Source organism: Labeo rohita, chromosome 2 (assembly GCF_022985175.1).
Source record: "Labeo rohita strain BAU-BD-2019 chromosome 2, IGBB_LRoh.1.0, whole genome shotgun sequence".
Lineage (NCBI taxonomy): Eukaryota > Metazoa > Chordata > Actinopteri > Cypriniformes > Cyprinidae > Labeo > Labeo rohita.
In genome coordinates this window covers 36,623,497-36,638,332 of record NC_066870.1, presented here as the reverse complement: position 1 = coordinate 36,638,332, position 14,836 = coordinate 36,623,497, and the positions used below count along the sequence as shown (strand labels likewise).

Below are 14,836 nucleotides of genomic sequence, written 5' to 3'. Positions count from 1 at the left end.
AAAAATGGCATTTATAGAGAGAAAAATTGCAGAAAATATGAGCCGAAAATATATGTTGCATCACACCGCATAGCAGTGTTCAGTGTTTATGCATTAATTAATTAAAAAGCAGGCAGAAAAAATTGGGGAATAATAATTGCATTTATTTATTTAAATATTAATATTTATTAGGGATGCGCTGAAATTTCGGCCACCAAACATTATCAGCCAAAAATGGTATTTATGGAGAAAAAAATAATGAGAAAATATGAGGCGAAAATAAATGTTGCGCCACACAGCATAGCAGTGCTCACAATTTGTGCATTAATTAGTTAAAAAACAGGCAGAACAAATTGGGAAATAATAATTGCATTTATTTATTTAAATATTAATATTTATTAGGGATGCACTGAAATTTTGGCTGCCGAACATTATTGGCCAAAAATGGCATTTATGGAGGGAAAAATGGCCAAAAATATGAGCCGAAAATATATGTTGTGCCACACCACATAGCAGTGTTCAGCATTTGTGCATTAATTAATTAAAAAAAAAACAGGCAGAACAAATTGAGGAAAAATAATTGCATTCATTTATTCAGTTATTTAAATATGAATATTTATTAGGGATGCACTCAAACATTATTGTCCAAAAATGACATTTATGGAGGAAAAAATGACAGAAAATATATGTTGCACCACACCGCATAGCAGTGCTCACCATTTGTGCATTAATTAGTTAAAAACAGGCAGAACAAATTGGGGAATAATCGTTTTCATCACTAATTCATCAATAATCATCATTTATTTATTTATTTAAATAATAATATTCATTAGGGATGCACCGAAATATTGGCCGGCAAACATTATCAGCCAAAAATGGCATTTATGGAGAGAAAAATGGCGGAAAATATGAGCTAAAAATAATTTACACCACATAGCAGTGTTTAGCATTTGTGCATTAATTAATTAAAAAACAGGCATAAAAAATTGGGGAATAATAATTGCATTTATTTTTGTACTTCAATATTAATATTTATTAGGGATGCACTGAAATTTTGGCTGCCGAACATTATCGGTCAAAAATAGCATTTATGGAGGAAAAAATGGCTGAAAATATGTTGCGCCCCAACGCACAGCACTGTTCGGCGTTTGTGCATTAATTAATTAAAAAACAGGCAGAACAAACTGAGGAATAATAATTGCATTTATTTATTTATTTATTTATTATATTAATATTTATTAGGGATGCACCGAAAATTTTGGCTGCCGAACATTATGGCATTTATGGAAGGAAAAATGGCCAAAAATATCAGCCAAAAACATATGTTGTGCCGCACCGCCCAGCGGTATTCATTGCACAGGTTTTACTGATTCTCTTGTATAAAACTGAATAAAAATAATATACTGTTGTTTAATATTAATATATTTTCTGTCCAGTTTTCCTTTTTCTTTGTTACTGAGTGTACATATACTGATTTTAATTCACATTTGGTGAGTGTTCATTTTAGCCCCTGCTTGTGTCTCCTCTTGAGTTTTAGGAACAGATATTGAACAGATACTGCGATCATAAGTCAGAGATATCAATAAGAACTTAAACATTTTATAGCTCTACAACTCTGACAACTAGTGACTCATTTGTCAGAAAGATCTGAGAAATAGTTGATACTTACACTGAGAACTCCGAGTTAAAGCAGAGCCACTTCTGAGCAATAACACTGTGATCTGTGTACAGGCGGGTGACAGTCGGCGTGTGCTTCATGCACTGCGCTCCCTGTTGGAGGAGTTCAGGGCGGAGCTCCGCGAGGAGGCGCAGCGGCGCTGGCAGCTGCAGCAGACGTTAGCCAATGAGAGAGCGGCGTGGGAGATACAGCGCGCTGAAATGAGGAGTCACGTCACAAAGGTACAGAAACAAACCAAAAGACGAACCAAAGAATCACCTGTGAATTTTCTATTCATCAAAGAATCCTGATAAAAAAGCATCATGGTTTGCACAAAAATATTTGGCAGCACAACACTGATAATAATCAGAAATGTTTCTAGAGCAGAAAATCAGCATATTAGAATGATTTCTGAAGGATCATGTGACACTGAAGACTAGAGTAATTACGCTGAAAATTCAGATTTGATCACAGGAATAAATTACATTTTACAGCTTATTCACATAGAAAATGGTTATTTTAAATTGTAATAATATTTCAGAATATAACCAAATAAATGCAGACTAGGAGCAGAAGAGACTTTCAAAAAACATTTAAAAAAATCTTACCAACCCCAAACTTTTAAATTGTAGTGTAAATGGCATTTTTAAGCCATTAATCAATTTTATCATTGTCCAAGGTGACTTTCATGAAGGTCAAATGAGTAAAATTCTTGTCATAAAACTGATCTCCTTTGTATCTTAACTAGACATAGACCAAGTTAAGCAGCATCTGCTAAGACGTTAAGCATCTGCAGTGCCATGCGTTTCTTTCAGCTCACAGTCACTTGTGCTGTTTTGGTGTCGGTGAGTTAGGGAGCGTCTTTAAATAGCCAGCTATATTTATGCAGTGGTGCAGCTGGGCCGTCAAACACAGTCAGGCTCTATTAAAAGAAAGCAGATGTCAGAGGAGCCCTGCTCATTCAGACAGCGAGTAGATTTAGGAACATCTGGCTAGACATGAGAGGAAGGTGTATCTGTTCTCTACTGCACTACTTTTACTGCAGTTTATTTAGGCTATTTGGCAAATGTACACACTGACTATATATTTACAGTAGCTATTTAGCTACATAGAGTTCTGTTTGAGTGTGTTTGCATGGCTGTGTTCAGAAATGAACACTACCATAATGCTGATTCCACTGCAGTACACATTATGTACTGCATACTTTTTGTTAAAAAATAGCATTTAACAAATACCAGTTGACCATAAGCAAAAATAATAGAAATAATCATTAGTATTCTTTAGACATTGGTATTGTTACTGCTGCTGCTACTACTACTACTGCTACTACTAATATTAAACAATAATAATGCTACATTGTTGTTATATGATGTCAAAAATGTGCATAGAAAGTTATTTTATACTGCTACATTATTTTCATATTATGTCAGTAAGATGCTTGTTTAATCCAGTAAATATAGTATTATTATTGTTATTGTTATTAATAATAATAATAATAATAATAATAATGCTGCTACATTGTTGTCATATGATGTCAAAAAATGTAATAATTATAATTTTTATACTGCATGTTTAATTAAGTTGCATGTTTAATTCAGCAAGTATTATTATTATTATTATTAATAATCATAATAATAATTTAATAGATATAATAAATAATAATAATAATGATAGATTGTTTTCATATTATGCCAATAAGTTGCATGGTTAGTTTAGTTAGCATGATAATAATAATAATAATGCTACACTGTGGTCATATGATGTCAAAAATGTGCATATTTAATTCAGGAAGTGTAACAACAACAGTAATATTAATAATATTACTATATGTCAGTAAGTTATGTGTTTAAATCAGCAAGTATAGTATTATTATTATTATTATTATTATTATTAATAATAATAATAATAATAATAATAATACACTGTTGTCATATGATGTCAAAAATGTGCATATTTAATTCAGGAAGTGTGACAACAACAATATTATTAATAATAAAAATATATGTCAATAAGTGTTTAATTTAGCAAGTATAGTATTTTTATTATTATTATTATTACTATTAATAATAATAATAATAATTATAAACATAATAGATATAATGCATAATAATAATGATAGATTGTTTTCATATTATGTCAGTAAGTTGCATGGTTAATTTAGTAGCATAATAATAATAATAATATTAATAAATTATAATATGCAAAATTGTTGTCATGTATTGTCCGTAAATTGCATGTTTAATTCAGCAAGTGATATCTTATAAACATTTTTTAAATAAATATGGTTATTTCACTTTTTTAATTCATTGTTTGCATTAAAAAGTCACAGCAATCTGATTAAATAATAAATAAAGAATGTTATAAATCACAGCTGTAATTAGGGTTAATTTGTCACACTGTAAATGGAAGGTCCAGTGTAGTGCATTTAATTATGGGATACAGTTTCATGCTTTTGGTTTTATGGTTTCTGCTAATTGTAGCACATCATTCAGTTTTTCTATGCATGCAACTTTATAAGACTGTATTTTGCTATTTCAAACATACCCTATGCATGTATTTATTCTTTTCCTTGTCTGCAGTTGCAGGATATGACAGGTGAGTCTGCAGACGCAGGTGCAGATGAAGGTGCAGTTGCTGCAGACGTGTTACAGCAGGAGCGGGAGGAACAGCGCCGTCTGCTGGCCGACAGTCACAGCACAGCACTGGAATTGCGTTGGAAATTGCAGCACGGAGAAAAACGCTGGACCCGCGAGCGGAATGAACTACTGGAACGGTTTGAGAAAGAGAGGCAGGAATGGGACCGAAACTTACGGGAAATGCACCGCAAGATGGAAAAGGTCCGGGGCGCAATTCCTGCTTATTTCACTTATAGATTAGACATCAATACATGGTAGATGAGAAAAGTGCTGGTGTTAAGTATTATTAAAAATTGCAATAATCAAGTCACATTTTTCTGTAGCATTTTAAACACTACAGATTTGTGTCAAAGCAGCTTTACGGAGATAAACAGGAAAATAGCAGAATTAATCATGGAACCTCATTATTTCTGTGTGCTTCGTTATTCGAGCAGCATGTTAACATAATCATCATAATATAATCCGCTGTATTCAGCATCTCTGAGCAGCTTAGTTCGCAGTAAATGCAAAAAACTCTGCTTTTGCTGTGAGTTTAACATGCATTTTTTTGCAACACGTCCTAAGTTCACTTTGTTTACACATTTGCATAATTTCCAATTATTTTCTGGACAGAATATTTAAAGCTTTAGGGTATACACATTTAAAATAAAAGAAATTAAGACTAAAATAAATATTAGTATTGTAATTTGTAGCGTAAAAAAGTATAATTATTAGAAATAGATTTTTTTTTTTTTACTGTAATTAAAAACATATTTATGTATTAATTTTTTAATAATTAGAGTAAATTATTATTATTATTACATTTTATTGCATGCATTTACTTGCATGTCATTTGACCATTAACCAACATCAGAGAACCATGAACATGGGAGTATGTTGTTGAATTATTGAAATTTAACTTAAAATCTTCAAGTAAATGTTTTACATCTAAGGAGATGCTCAGCTGACAATAAAACCCTGCCTTAGAAGATAGTTGCATATGTAGACAGTTGGCAGCAAGACAGCTTACAAGGTTATAAAACAAAGCCAATATCTCCTCTGCTCCACCCCAGATGCAGAAAGACATTCTCCAGTCAGAAGGAGGTGCAGCGCATGTCTTCTCCCCTCAGGAGAGCCCCTGTAAGGCTCCTAGATCTCCACGTTCCCCCTGCACAGCCGCACACACGCGCTCCCACTCCGACTCGGAGGCCACGCTGGAGGAGAAGGGGGCGATGGGCAGAGCCAGACCTTTTGAGGGACACCGACCTCCAGAGAGCCTGTTCCTGGACGCCCTCTCTCTGGATCCTCTTAGTGAAGCCGAGGTGCCTCCTCCGTCACGTCTGGAGAGCGAAAAGAGGTTCCCCCACCTGAAGGAAGTAAGAGACAGAGTAAGACATCAATACACACTGCACGACAGGGCGCATTTCATATCATGCGTTTTTTTGGGCACCAAAAGCCATTTTTTTTTTTCATGGTTATTATCCTCTCTCTGACCCTTATTGTTAAACAGGCTGCTTTTGCTGCTGTGAAAGAGTTCTATATGTAAATTACCTCTATTATGATTGGCTAACATCTTTGCATGTGAAATGAGTAAGAATTACTACATGGCAAAACAAACTGCACTCAGATATACTGCATACATTTTTTTAAAGCAAGTTAGCATTTTGTGGCTTTGATGTTTTAACTGTGTTGTTGTTTCAGGCACTAAATGAGATATCTGAGAGTGTGGATCCTGCCATTTACCCTGAGGAAGAGACGAGCAGCGGCAGCCTACTCAGGTATGTTTTTTTGTTTATTTGTATGTGTGTGTTTGAGTAAAGTTTTGCTCTTCTTTTAGGAACCTAGAAGTCCCCAGAAGAATCGCAAATGCCTACATTAATGAAATAGTCTTATATTTCAATGCTAAAAGATATATAATTATGATTAGGGTTAGTTTGTCATAATTATAAGCAGAGTCTGTCCCCAAATTTCTATGATCTTCTGGCCTTTGGATATGGCTCAGGTCCCTTCCATAAGTCTGGTCATTTAGTAACAGCCTCACTCCTCTTCTCAACAAGACAAATGATTTGAGATGCCACAGTTTACTCTTAAAGCAGTTAGGGGTGAGATTTGTCAATGAAAATCATGCTGGCTGTGGAAAATATTGCTAATTTGCATATATTAAACACTCCATGAAAGTGAATCCTGAGGTCTTCAGTTGCTGGTTTTGTTATTTGGCAGTGAATTCTTGTAAGACCAGGTTATTGAACCTATGTCAGTTCATCATTGTCTTTTTCAAAGGTCTCAGCATTGTTTCAGTTACTGCAGATAAGCTTCAGTGTCTTTTCCTGACAGTCTCACCTTGTACAGATCAATCAATCTTGCTTTGCCCTTGTTTGAGTGCAGGATAACTGCTATGTTTAGACTGTGCTGTTGTTGCCATTTTGGCAACATCTCTGGATAATTGTGAATGGAAAGGAATATTTTAATCTCAGTAGGCTAAAGATTAAATGTGCCAGCAACAAAGGAGAGATAACTTCATCAATGCATTGGTATTGTTCTAATAAAGATACTTATCCTTCTGGGCTGACTCATTAAACGCAGCCTGATGCCTACCTCTAGAGAGCTTTAAAGTATTATCGGCATGCTCCTGATGGAGCCGTTCCTATGTTTCTAGGATTCTATGTTTCAAAGCTCCCATGTTCCTCAGTTACCAGGCTCCCATGTTCTTAGGGTTCTATGTTCCCCAGTTTCCGGGATCCCTTGTTCCCAAGCTTCTGTTCACCAGCTCTTATTGTCCCATATTCTTAGGGTTCTATGTTCCTCAGTTCGCAGGTTTCTGTGTTTCCTAATTTCTGGGATCCCTTACTCCCAAGGTTCTGTGTTCCCAAGTTCTTGGGGTCCCATGTTCTCAGGCTTCTATGTTCCCTAGTTTCCAGGATCTCATGTTCTTAGGGTTCTAGGGTCCCATATTCCAAGGGTTCTATGCTTCCCAGTTCTCAGGCTCACAGTTCTCAGGGTTCTATGTTCCCCAGTTCGGGAATACCTTAGTACCAAGTTTCTATGTTCCCCAGTTCTTAGGACCCATGTTCCCCAGTTTCCAGGCTATCATGTTCTTACGGTTCTTTGTTTCCCAGTTTCTGGGATCCCTTTTTCCCAAGGTTCTATGTTCCCCAGTTCTTAGGCTCCCATGTTCTTAGAGTTCTATATTCTCTAGTTTCCGGAATACCTTGTTCCCAAGGCTCCCAGTTCTTGGGGTTCTATGTACCACAGATTCTTGGATCCCTTGTTCCGAGGTTCTGTGTTCCCAAGTTCTTAGGGTCCCATGTTCTCAGGGTTTTATGTTCCCCAGTTTCTGGGATCCCTTGTTATCAAAAGGTTCTATGTTCCCCATTTCCCAGGCTCCCAGTTCTTAAGATTCTATGTTCCCCAGTTTCTGGGATCCCTTGTTTCCAAGGTTCTATGTTCCCCAGTTCTTAGGGTCCCATATTGTTAGGGTTCTATGTTCCTCTGTTCTCAGGATCTCATGTTCTTAGGGTTCCAAATTCTTAGGGTTCTGTTCCCCAATTCTCAGGCTCCCAGTTCTTAGGGTCCCATGTTCCCCAGTTCTTAGGCTCCCATGTTCTTAGGGTTCTATATTCCCCAGTTTCTGGGAAACATTGTTCCCAAGGCTCCCAGTTCTCAGGGTTCTATGTTACCTGGTTTCTGGGATCCCCTGTTCCCAAGGTTCTGTGTTCCCAAGTTCTTAGGGTCCCATGTTCTCAGTGTTCTATGTTCCCCAGTTCCCAGGATCTAATGTTCCCAAGGTTAGGGGAACATAGGTTTAACTCTGGGGACATATATGATTCTGATTCTGATATATAATTTACCTTCTTTGAGCATTGCGTCTATCATTTGCAGATCACTCAGTCCCTCAATGAACTGCATCAAGCTAAGTTCAAAATAATAATAAGATGCAGTGTTGGTTACAATGTTTAGCAGCACCAGTGTAACTATGCATCTGTTTTTGCCTCTGCAGGGCGAAGTCAGTTTGCTCCATGAGCGACTTCCAGCGTTTGATGGACAGCTCCCCATTCCTACCAGATAAGAGCAAGCATGGCGAGCACGGACGAGATGATGTGACTCCTCCCCTTTCACCAGATGACCTCAAATACATTGAAGAGTTTAATAGTAAGGGTTGGGATCTGCCCACCAGCTCCCTGGCTACTTGCCCCATTCCTGGCCCAGTAATCCCCTCTCCAGTGATGGAGGCCTGGGCAGAAAGGGCAGAATCCCGAAGGGCCGAGTCTACTTCAGAAGCATTCCAGCCAGCCTCCTGGTACCTGACCACCAGCGCTACCTTAACCACCAACACCATGAGTAGCCCTGAGTACTGCCAAAAGCTCCCACTCAGGGCAGCCCAGGGGGGTGAACAGTTTGGGGTGCACGTCCTCCATAGTCCCGTTCGAGGGGAGCGGTCTGCTCCAGGCCCTCCTGAGCAGGAATACGTGTTCTCCAAAGTGACCAAAGTAAAGGCAGGGGAGGTAGTAGGAGGTGCTGAGGAGGTGTTTGGAGGAAGGTGGCCATGTGAGCTTAGGACTCATTTGGAGGCAGGACTTAGGCCTGGAGAACGTCCACCGATTTGCGCTGCCGTCGGGTATACCTCAGCATTAGAGTTGGAGCTGTCGCGGAATCTGAGCGACGACATGAAGGAAAAGGCATTTTCTGCTCGGAATGCCATTCGATCATCTTCTGCATCCGGTTCCAGCCCCCCAGAAAGGCAGCTACGGGACATGGCAAGCCAGACGAATGGTTTAACCTCGCGGGGAACACAGACCACTCAGACCATCAGCGTGGGATTGCAAACAGAGGCTCTTCGCACCCTCACAAGCAGCCCTCACCGCTGTCTAACGCCCAAAGGAGGCTCCACGCCCATCTCATCCCCTTCACGTAGCCTGAGAAAGATGCAGTACTCTCCAGTCGTACAAGCCAAGTTTGAACGCCCATGCTGTTCGCCGAAATACGGCTCACCCAAGCTCCAACGGAAACCCTCGAATTCTGGCAAAGCCGAACAACCTGTCGGCCAAACCCGTGCTCCCACCCCAACAACCACTGCCCAGCAGCCAAAAGGGAACAACGAATCCGCTTGGGCCCGTTCCACGACCACCAGAGACAGTCCCGTTCACACCACCATCAACGACGGACTCTCCAGCCTCTTCAACATCATCGACCACACGCCCATCGCTTACGACCCCATGCAGAAATTCAACAAGTCCCCCAGCCGCTCTCGTCCCACTGAAGCAGGGCCTCAAGGGCCAGCGGACCCCAAATCTCCCAGTGTTTGTGCTGCACAGGGGCCTTTGAGGAACTCTCGGGGCCGGTCCCCAAGCCCTGTGCAGCTGATTGTAGAAACGCAAGGTGAGAAAACTCCAGAGGTGATTAGCGTTAGACAGGACCTATCCGCTCCTCCAGGCTACACGCTAGCTGAGAACGCAGCACGAATCTTGAATAAGAAACTACTGGAACAGAGCTTCAGAGAAGAAAGAAGGCTTTCCGCTTCATCCGCAGCTGCTCCGAACAACACCGGAGACAAAGAGAAACCAGGATGTCTTGAGGTAACTGAGAGGTTTATTTCCTTCTACCTATGGACACTTACTTTGTCTCATTTTTTTAGTGTAGATTGTATATTAAATTTGGCTGCTCGTTAAATGTTTTGGTAGTTGACCAATGCAGTTTCAAGGTACAATAAAGTATCAAAAAGTCTCATTCCCAGCTGCCAAATGCTGCCTGAGCGCAGGCCTTATACATCTGAGTTGCATGCTTTGGCGCGCTGCTTTGTTGCAATGCTAACAGTAGTATAATCACATGCTGCTTGTTTTTAATTTTGCAGTGGGGCTAGCTTGCATAATTTGGATGCAGGATGTTCTAATTCACCATAATAAAGTTGTATCCAGTGTTTGATGCCTGCCAACCTCGATCCATTTGGAAAATTAATCCCCCACATGAAAGCACGAGACATTTGTCAACAGACAGATCAGCATTTACTGTAGGAGCAGCATCATTGCACAATCCCATGATGCTATGTTAATGGTCAAAGACACATTTACAGAGATTTTAACATCATTAAAGGCAGATGTTTTTTGTGAGCACTGTATGTATCGGGAATTTGTGTTTTAAGAGTAATGGATATTACTAGGCATGAATGCATATAGTACAACAAAAGAAAGGGATGAGTTCACTACAGTTTTTGCAAGCTGCAAGTTTAGCACACAGTGTTTTAAGTTCGTAGAAAATTTAGATGGTTTTGTACATTTTTTAAATAGATTATTTCTATTGTGTGTACATCAAGGCCATTAGGAAAAGTACTGATATATTCTGAGTGTACACAAGTAAAAACATATCATAGAGTGTATTTATCAGTATGCATCATATGTATCAGTGTATGAGGGTGAATGTCACAAAAACATGTCCAGGTCAAGCTATATTTTCCATACCTTTTAGAACTATTAAAACATCTTTGCATTAAGAAATTTGTGGCATTAAAACATATTTATTTATGCATTAATGATATTATATTATATTATATTATATTATATTATATTATATTATATTATATTATACTGCACTATAGTAAGGATAATTAGACAAAATTCAAAAAAAAAAAAAAAAACTAAATAAATATATTTTGTAAAATATAATAAATATATGTATTATGTTTTTTTATTTATTTTGGAGGAGAAATATGACATGGACACGTTTTGAAGCCAGACTTCTGTATTTTGGATATTACAAAAACCTGTCTAGGTCACATTTCACCTCAAAGTAATATTTTATTTATTTATTTATTTATTTATAAAAAGCTATATTTTGCATAAATTTTATAACTAATATATCTTTGCATTAAGACATTTGTGGCATTGAGACTTATTTATTTATGCATTAATGTTTATATTATATTATATTATATTGTACTATAGTAAGGATAATTGGGCAAAAAAACTGAATAAAATAAATAAATAATAAATATAATGTGTGTATATTTTTTAATATAATAATGTATTATATATATACATATGTGTGTATATATATATATATATATATATATTATTTTTTTTTTTTTTTTTTTTTTTGTGGAGGAGAAATATGACATGGACAGGTTTCGAAACAAGACTATATTGAGAATATCACTAAAAAAATGTTCAGGTCACTTTTCACCCCCAAATATTTTTTTATTTTATTTTATTTTATTCTGTTTTATTTTCTAAAAGCTTTATTTTGCATACGTTCTTGCATTACAATGATTATATTATATTATATTATATTATATTATGTTTGGGCAAATCATGATTATTATATTATGTGTATACATCTTTTTTTATTTGGGGGGAAATATGACCTGGACAGGTTTTGAGATTCACTAAACTATCTTGTGCTATAATGCTTATATTTAAAGGAGAGTGAGCTGCTTTTACAGGTTTTACCATAGACGCCCTGCTGTGACCCGGCCAGACTTGCCAGCTCCCCGCTGTAGCGCTAACCTGAGTCTGATGTGGTTGTGTAATTTTGACCAGTGTGTTTACTGCTGTTTTTCTGGGTTGTCTCCAGAACCATACTGTCTTACTAACTGCACCCTGGGGACTGTAACGCAGCTTGCGCTCGCCGTGCAGTAAGTTCCACCGACCTTACTTGACCTTTGACCTCACAGTGACCTCACTTGTGTTCCGTCTCACTGATTTTAATGGACTTCTCTCACCGCATGCCACACAGTTTCTAGACACCGTATCACCGCTAGGCATTGTGGGAAATATTGTATGTGCTTTGTTGTGGTCACACTTTCTTTATCCTCATGTAGGTGTGAGCATGCCCATCGTCTGGTATTAATGACGTCACCAATAACCAGTCATCCAAAAAGCTATTAGAGTTTGTATGGACAGAAATTATTATCCCAAACATTCATCCACATGGGGTGGGATTTCATATGACAAAACACAAGAAACTTTGGCTGATTTATTTGTTTAAGAATAACACAAGCAAATTATTCAAGTGCAACATTTCCCAAGTAGACGTTTTAAAAGATAAAACAATCAAAATAGTTTTAAAAATAAAGACAAAAAGTACACTTTTTAAGTGACTTAAAGTGATAGTTCACCCAAAAATAAAAGTTTACTCAGTTTCTTTCTTTTGTTTGATTTTCTTTTTTCTGCTAAACAAAAAAGAATATATTTTGAAGAATATTGGTAATCAAACACATGACGGTAGCCATTGACTTCCATAGTATTTTTTTCCAAACAATGAAAGTCAGTGGGTACCGTCAACTGTTTGGGCACCAACATTCTTCAAAATATTTTCTATTGTGTTCAACATCTGAAAGAAATTCATAGAGGTTTAAAACAACTTGAAGGTGAGCAAATGACTGAAGTTTCATTTTTGGGTGAACTGTCTCTTTAAGTGTCCCTTTAATACCTTTGGAGTCACTGTGTATCAAACTCACAAGTGGCTTTTTGGATGGTGTAACCATTTTGACTATTAATATATAATCACTTTTTTATTTTTCATAGGTCCTTTGGCTGCCACGTGTTTGTGTATTTGTAAGTTTATTATTTTTGTCCATTTCAAAGGGTCTTAACCTCACCAGCGCTACTGATGGAAGCTCTACAACCTAACATTTTGTGCTTTCTCAGTTCACTGTACTGTGATGTTTGCTATCTGGTGTTAACAGGATGCAAGCGTCACTCAACATTACCGCATGCTAGCAGTGACATTGGTGTGTTGTTTGTGGTGCCTTTGCTACAGCGTTTAACATCGGCTGCTAATGCTGGGTCTCATTTCTTAACATCTAACAACAATTTTACGCTTGTTCAAAGCTTGCAGTTACAACTGTGTTTCTGGTTACTTGTATAGCTTTGGGATGCATTTCAGTGTTATTTTAGTATTATTTATATACTGTATCATATATTTATTCATGTTTTGATATCATGGAATTTATTTATCTTTTTTTTAATATTTTTTTTTAGCTTTAATTTATTTTAATTCAGTTGTAAAATTTGTAGTACTTTAACTTTAAACCTAATTTACTTCAGTTAGTTGGTAGTGAAAATGTCGTAATTTTTAAAATTTTTTAAATGTATTACGTTTTTTAAGTTTAAAGGTTTTTCATCTGATATTTATAAGATAAGATAAAATAAAAATCATTATTTGTAGTTTTAGTTAACACTGGTTTCATGTTGCTAATGATGTCACTGGAGTGCAGAAGCTTTTTTTTTTTGGCCTCAGATGACCCACAGGACTCCATTTAAATTCACTTTGTATCAGCTTCAAAGTCTGGCTAAAAAACTGAACGCAGATTCAAGCAGACATAGTAAATCTCTGTTTCTGAATTATTCAAACAACAGAAAATATCCACCTCCCACTCTGGAATCTCATTCATTTTTCATTTTTTGCTTTATCGCTCAGGAGAATTGTTTAGAATAAATCAGGCTGAAACCATGTTTTTCTTCGAAAGCAAAAGTTCAAAAGGGTGTTATTCTTGCTATTTGCTCATATAGAAAGTATAAAATGGATGTTTATCCACTGTAGTCAATAGTTTAATCTGATAAAGCACTAAAACTTGCAGACCAGTGTTATTTTAGTAGTATTTATATACCATTATAATATTAATTAGTCATTTGAAAGAACTTTTGTTTTGATATTTTAATTTTAGTTTATGTTTTACTTATTTTGGTATGTGTTTTTGTCATTTTTATTAGTTTTAGTTTTTTATTATTTTATATTTAGCTTGATTTTATTTTTATTTCATTTATTTGTCAAGGCAACGTTTCTAATTTTTATTTAATTTTATTTATTAACAAACGTTTTAAGTAGTTTTACTTTTTAATTAGCTTTACTATAGCTTTAATATAGCTATTTTTAGTAACTTTTATCAACTTTCAGTACCTTATTTTATATTTCAGTGAGTTGCCAAGGTTGCCATCCATACTATACATCATATAGTATGTATGTTTTATGTCAGCTTTATTTCAATTAACATTTTTTTTTAAATATTTTTGTATAATTTATAATAATTTATAATATAATTATTTATCATATAATTTTATAATGTTGTTTTATAATTTTTTTTTTTTTCAGTAATATTAGCCAACATTTCTATTTCCATTTTTTAACTATTTGTGACCCTGGACCACAAAACTAGTTATGTAGCACGGGTATATTTGTAGCAATAGTCAACAATACACTGTATGGTTAAAAATGATGATTTTTTCTATGCCAAAAATCATTAGGATATTAAGATCATGTTCCATGAAGATATTTTGTGAATTTCCTGCCATAAATATATAAAAACTTATTTTTTAATTAGTAATATGCATTGCTAAGAACTACGTTTGGGCAACTTTAAAGGCGATTTTTTTTTTTTCAGTATTTTCCTCAGATTTCAGATTTTTAAGTATCTCAGCCAAATATTGTCCTATCCTAACAAACATACATCAATGGAAAGCTTATTTATTTATTTATTTTTTTCCAAAAATAAAAGTACCCTCATGACTGGTTTTGTGGTCCAGGGTCACATTTAATTTTTTTTATTTAACATTTTATTATATTTCAGGTTTATTTTCAATAGTTTGTAGACAAT

The 14,836-nt window shown here is 36.1% G+C and overlaps 1 protein-coding gene across 8 annotated transcripts in view; it reads left to right on the top strand.

Annotated features, from left to right (window-relative positions):
* Window positions 1-14,836, top strand: part of LOC127176323 (microtubule cross-linking factor 1) — a 64,527-nt gene that overhangs the window by 47,255 nt on the left and 2,436 nt on the right. For 4 of the 8 annotated variants that reach the window (XM_051127993.1, XM_051127972.1, XM_051127956.1 and 1 more), the window contains 5 exons: window positions 1,711-1,878; window positions 4,216-4,473; window positions 5,325-5,639; window positions 5,953-6,029; window positions 8,249-9,824. In XM_051127993.1, the coding sequence (XP_050983950.1) occupies window positions 1,711-1,878; window positions 4,216-4,473; window positions 5,325-5,639; window positions 5,953-6,029; window positions 8,249-9,824 (2,394 nt within the window). Of the gene's footprint in view, window positions 1-1,710; window positions 1,879-4,215; window positions 4,474-5,324; window positions 5,640-5,952; window positions 6,030-8,248; window positions 9,825-11,814; window positions 11,876-12,767; window positions 12,798-14,836 lie in introns of all 8 variants that reach the window. The other 4 variants (XM_051127948.1, XM_051127964.1, XR_007829084.1 and 1 more) reach the window with 3 other exon arrangements.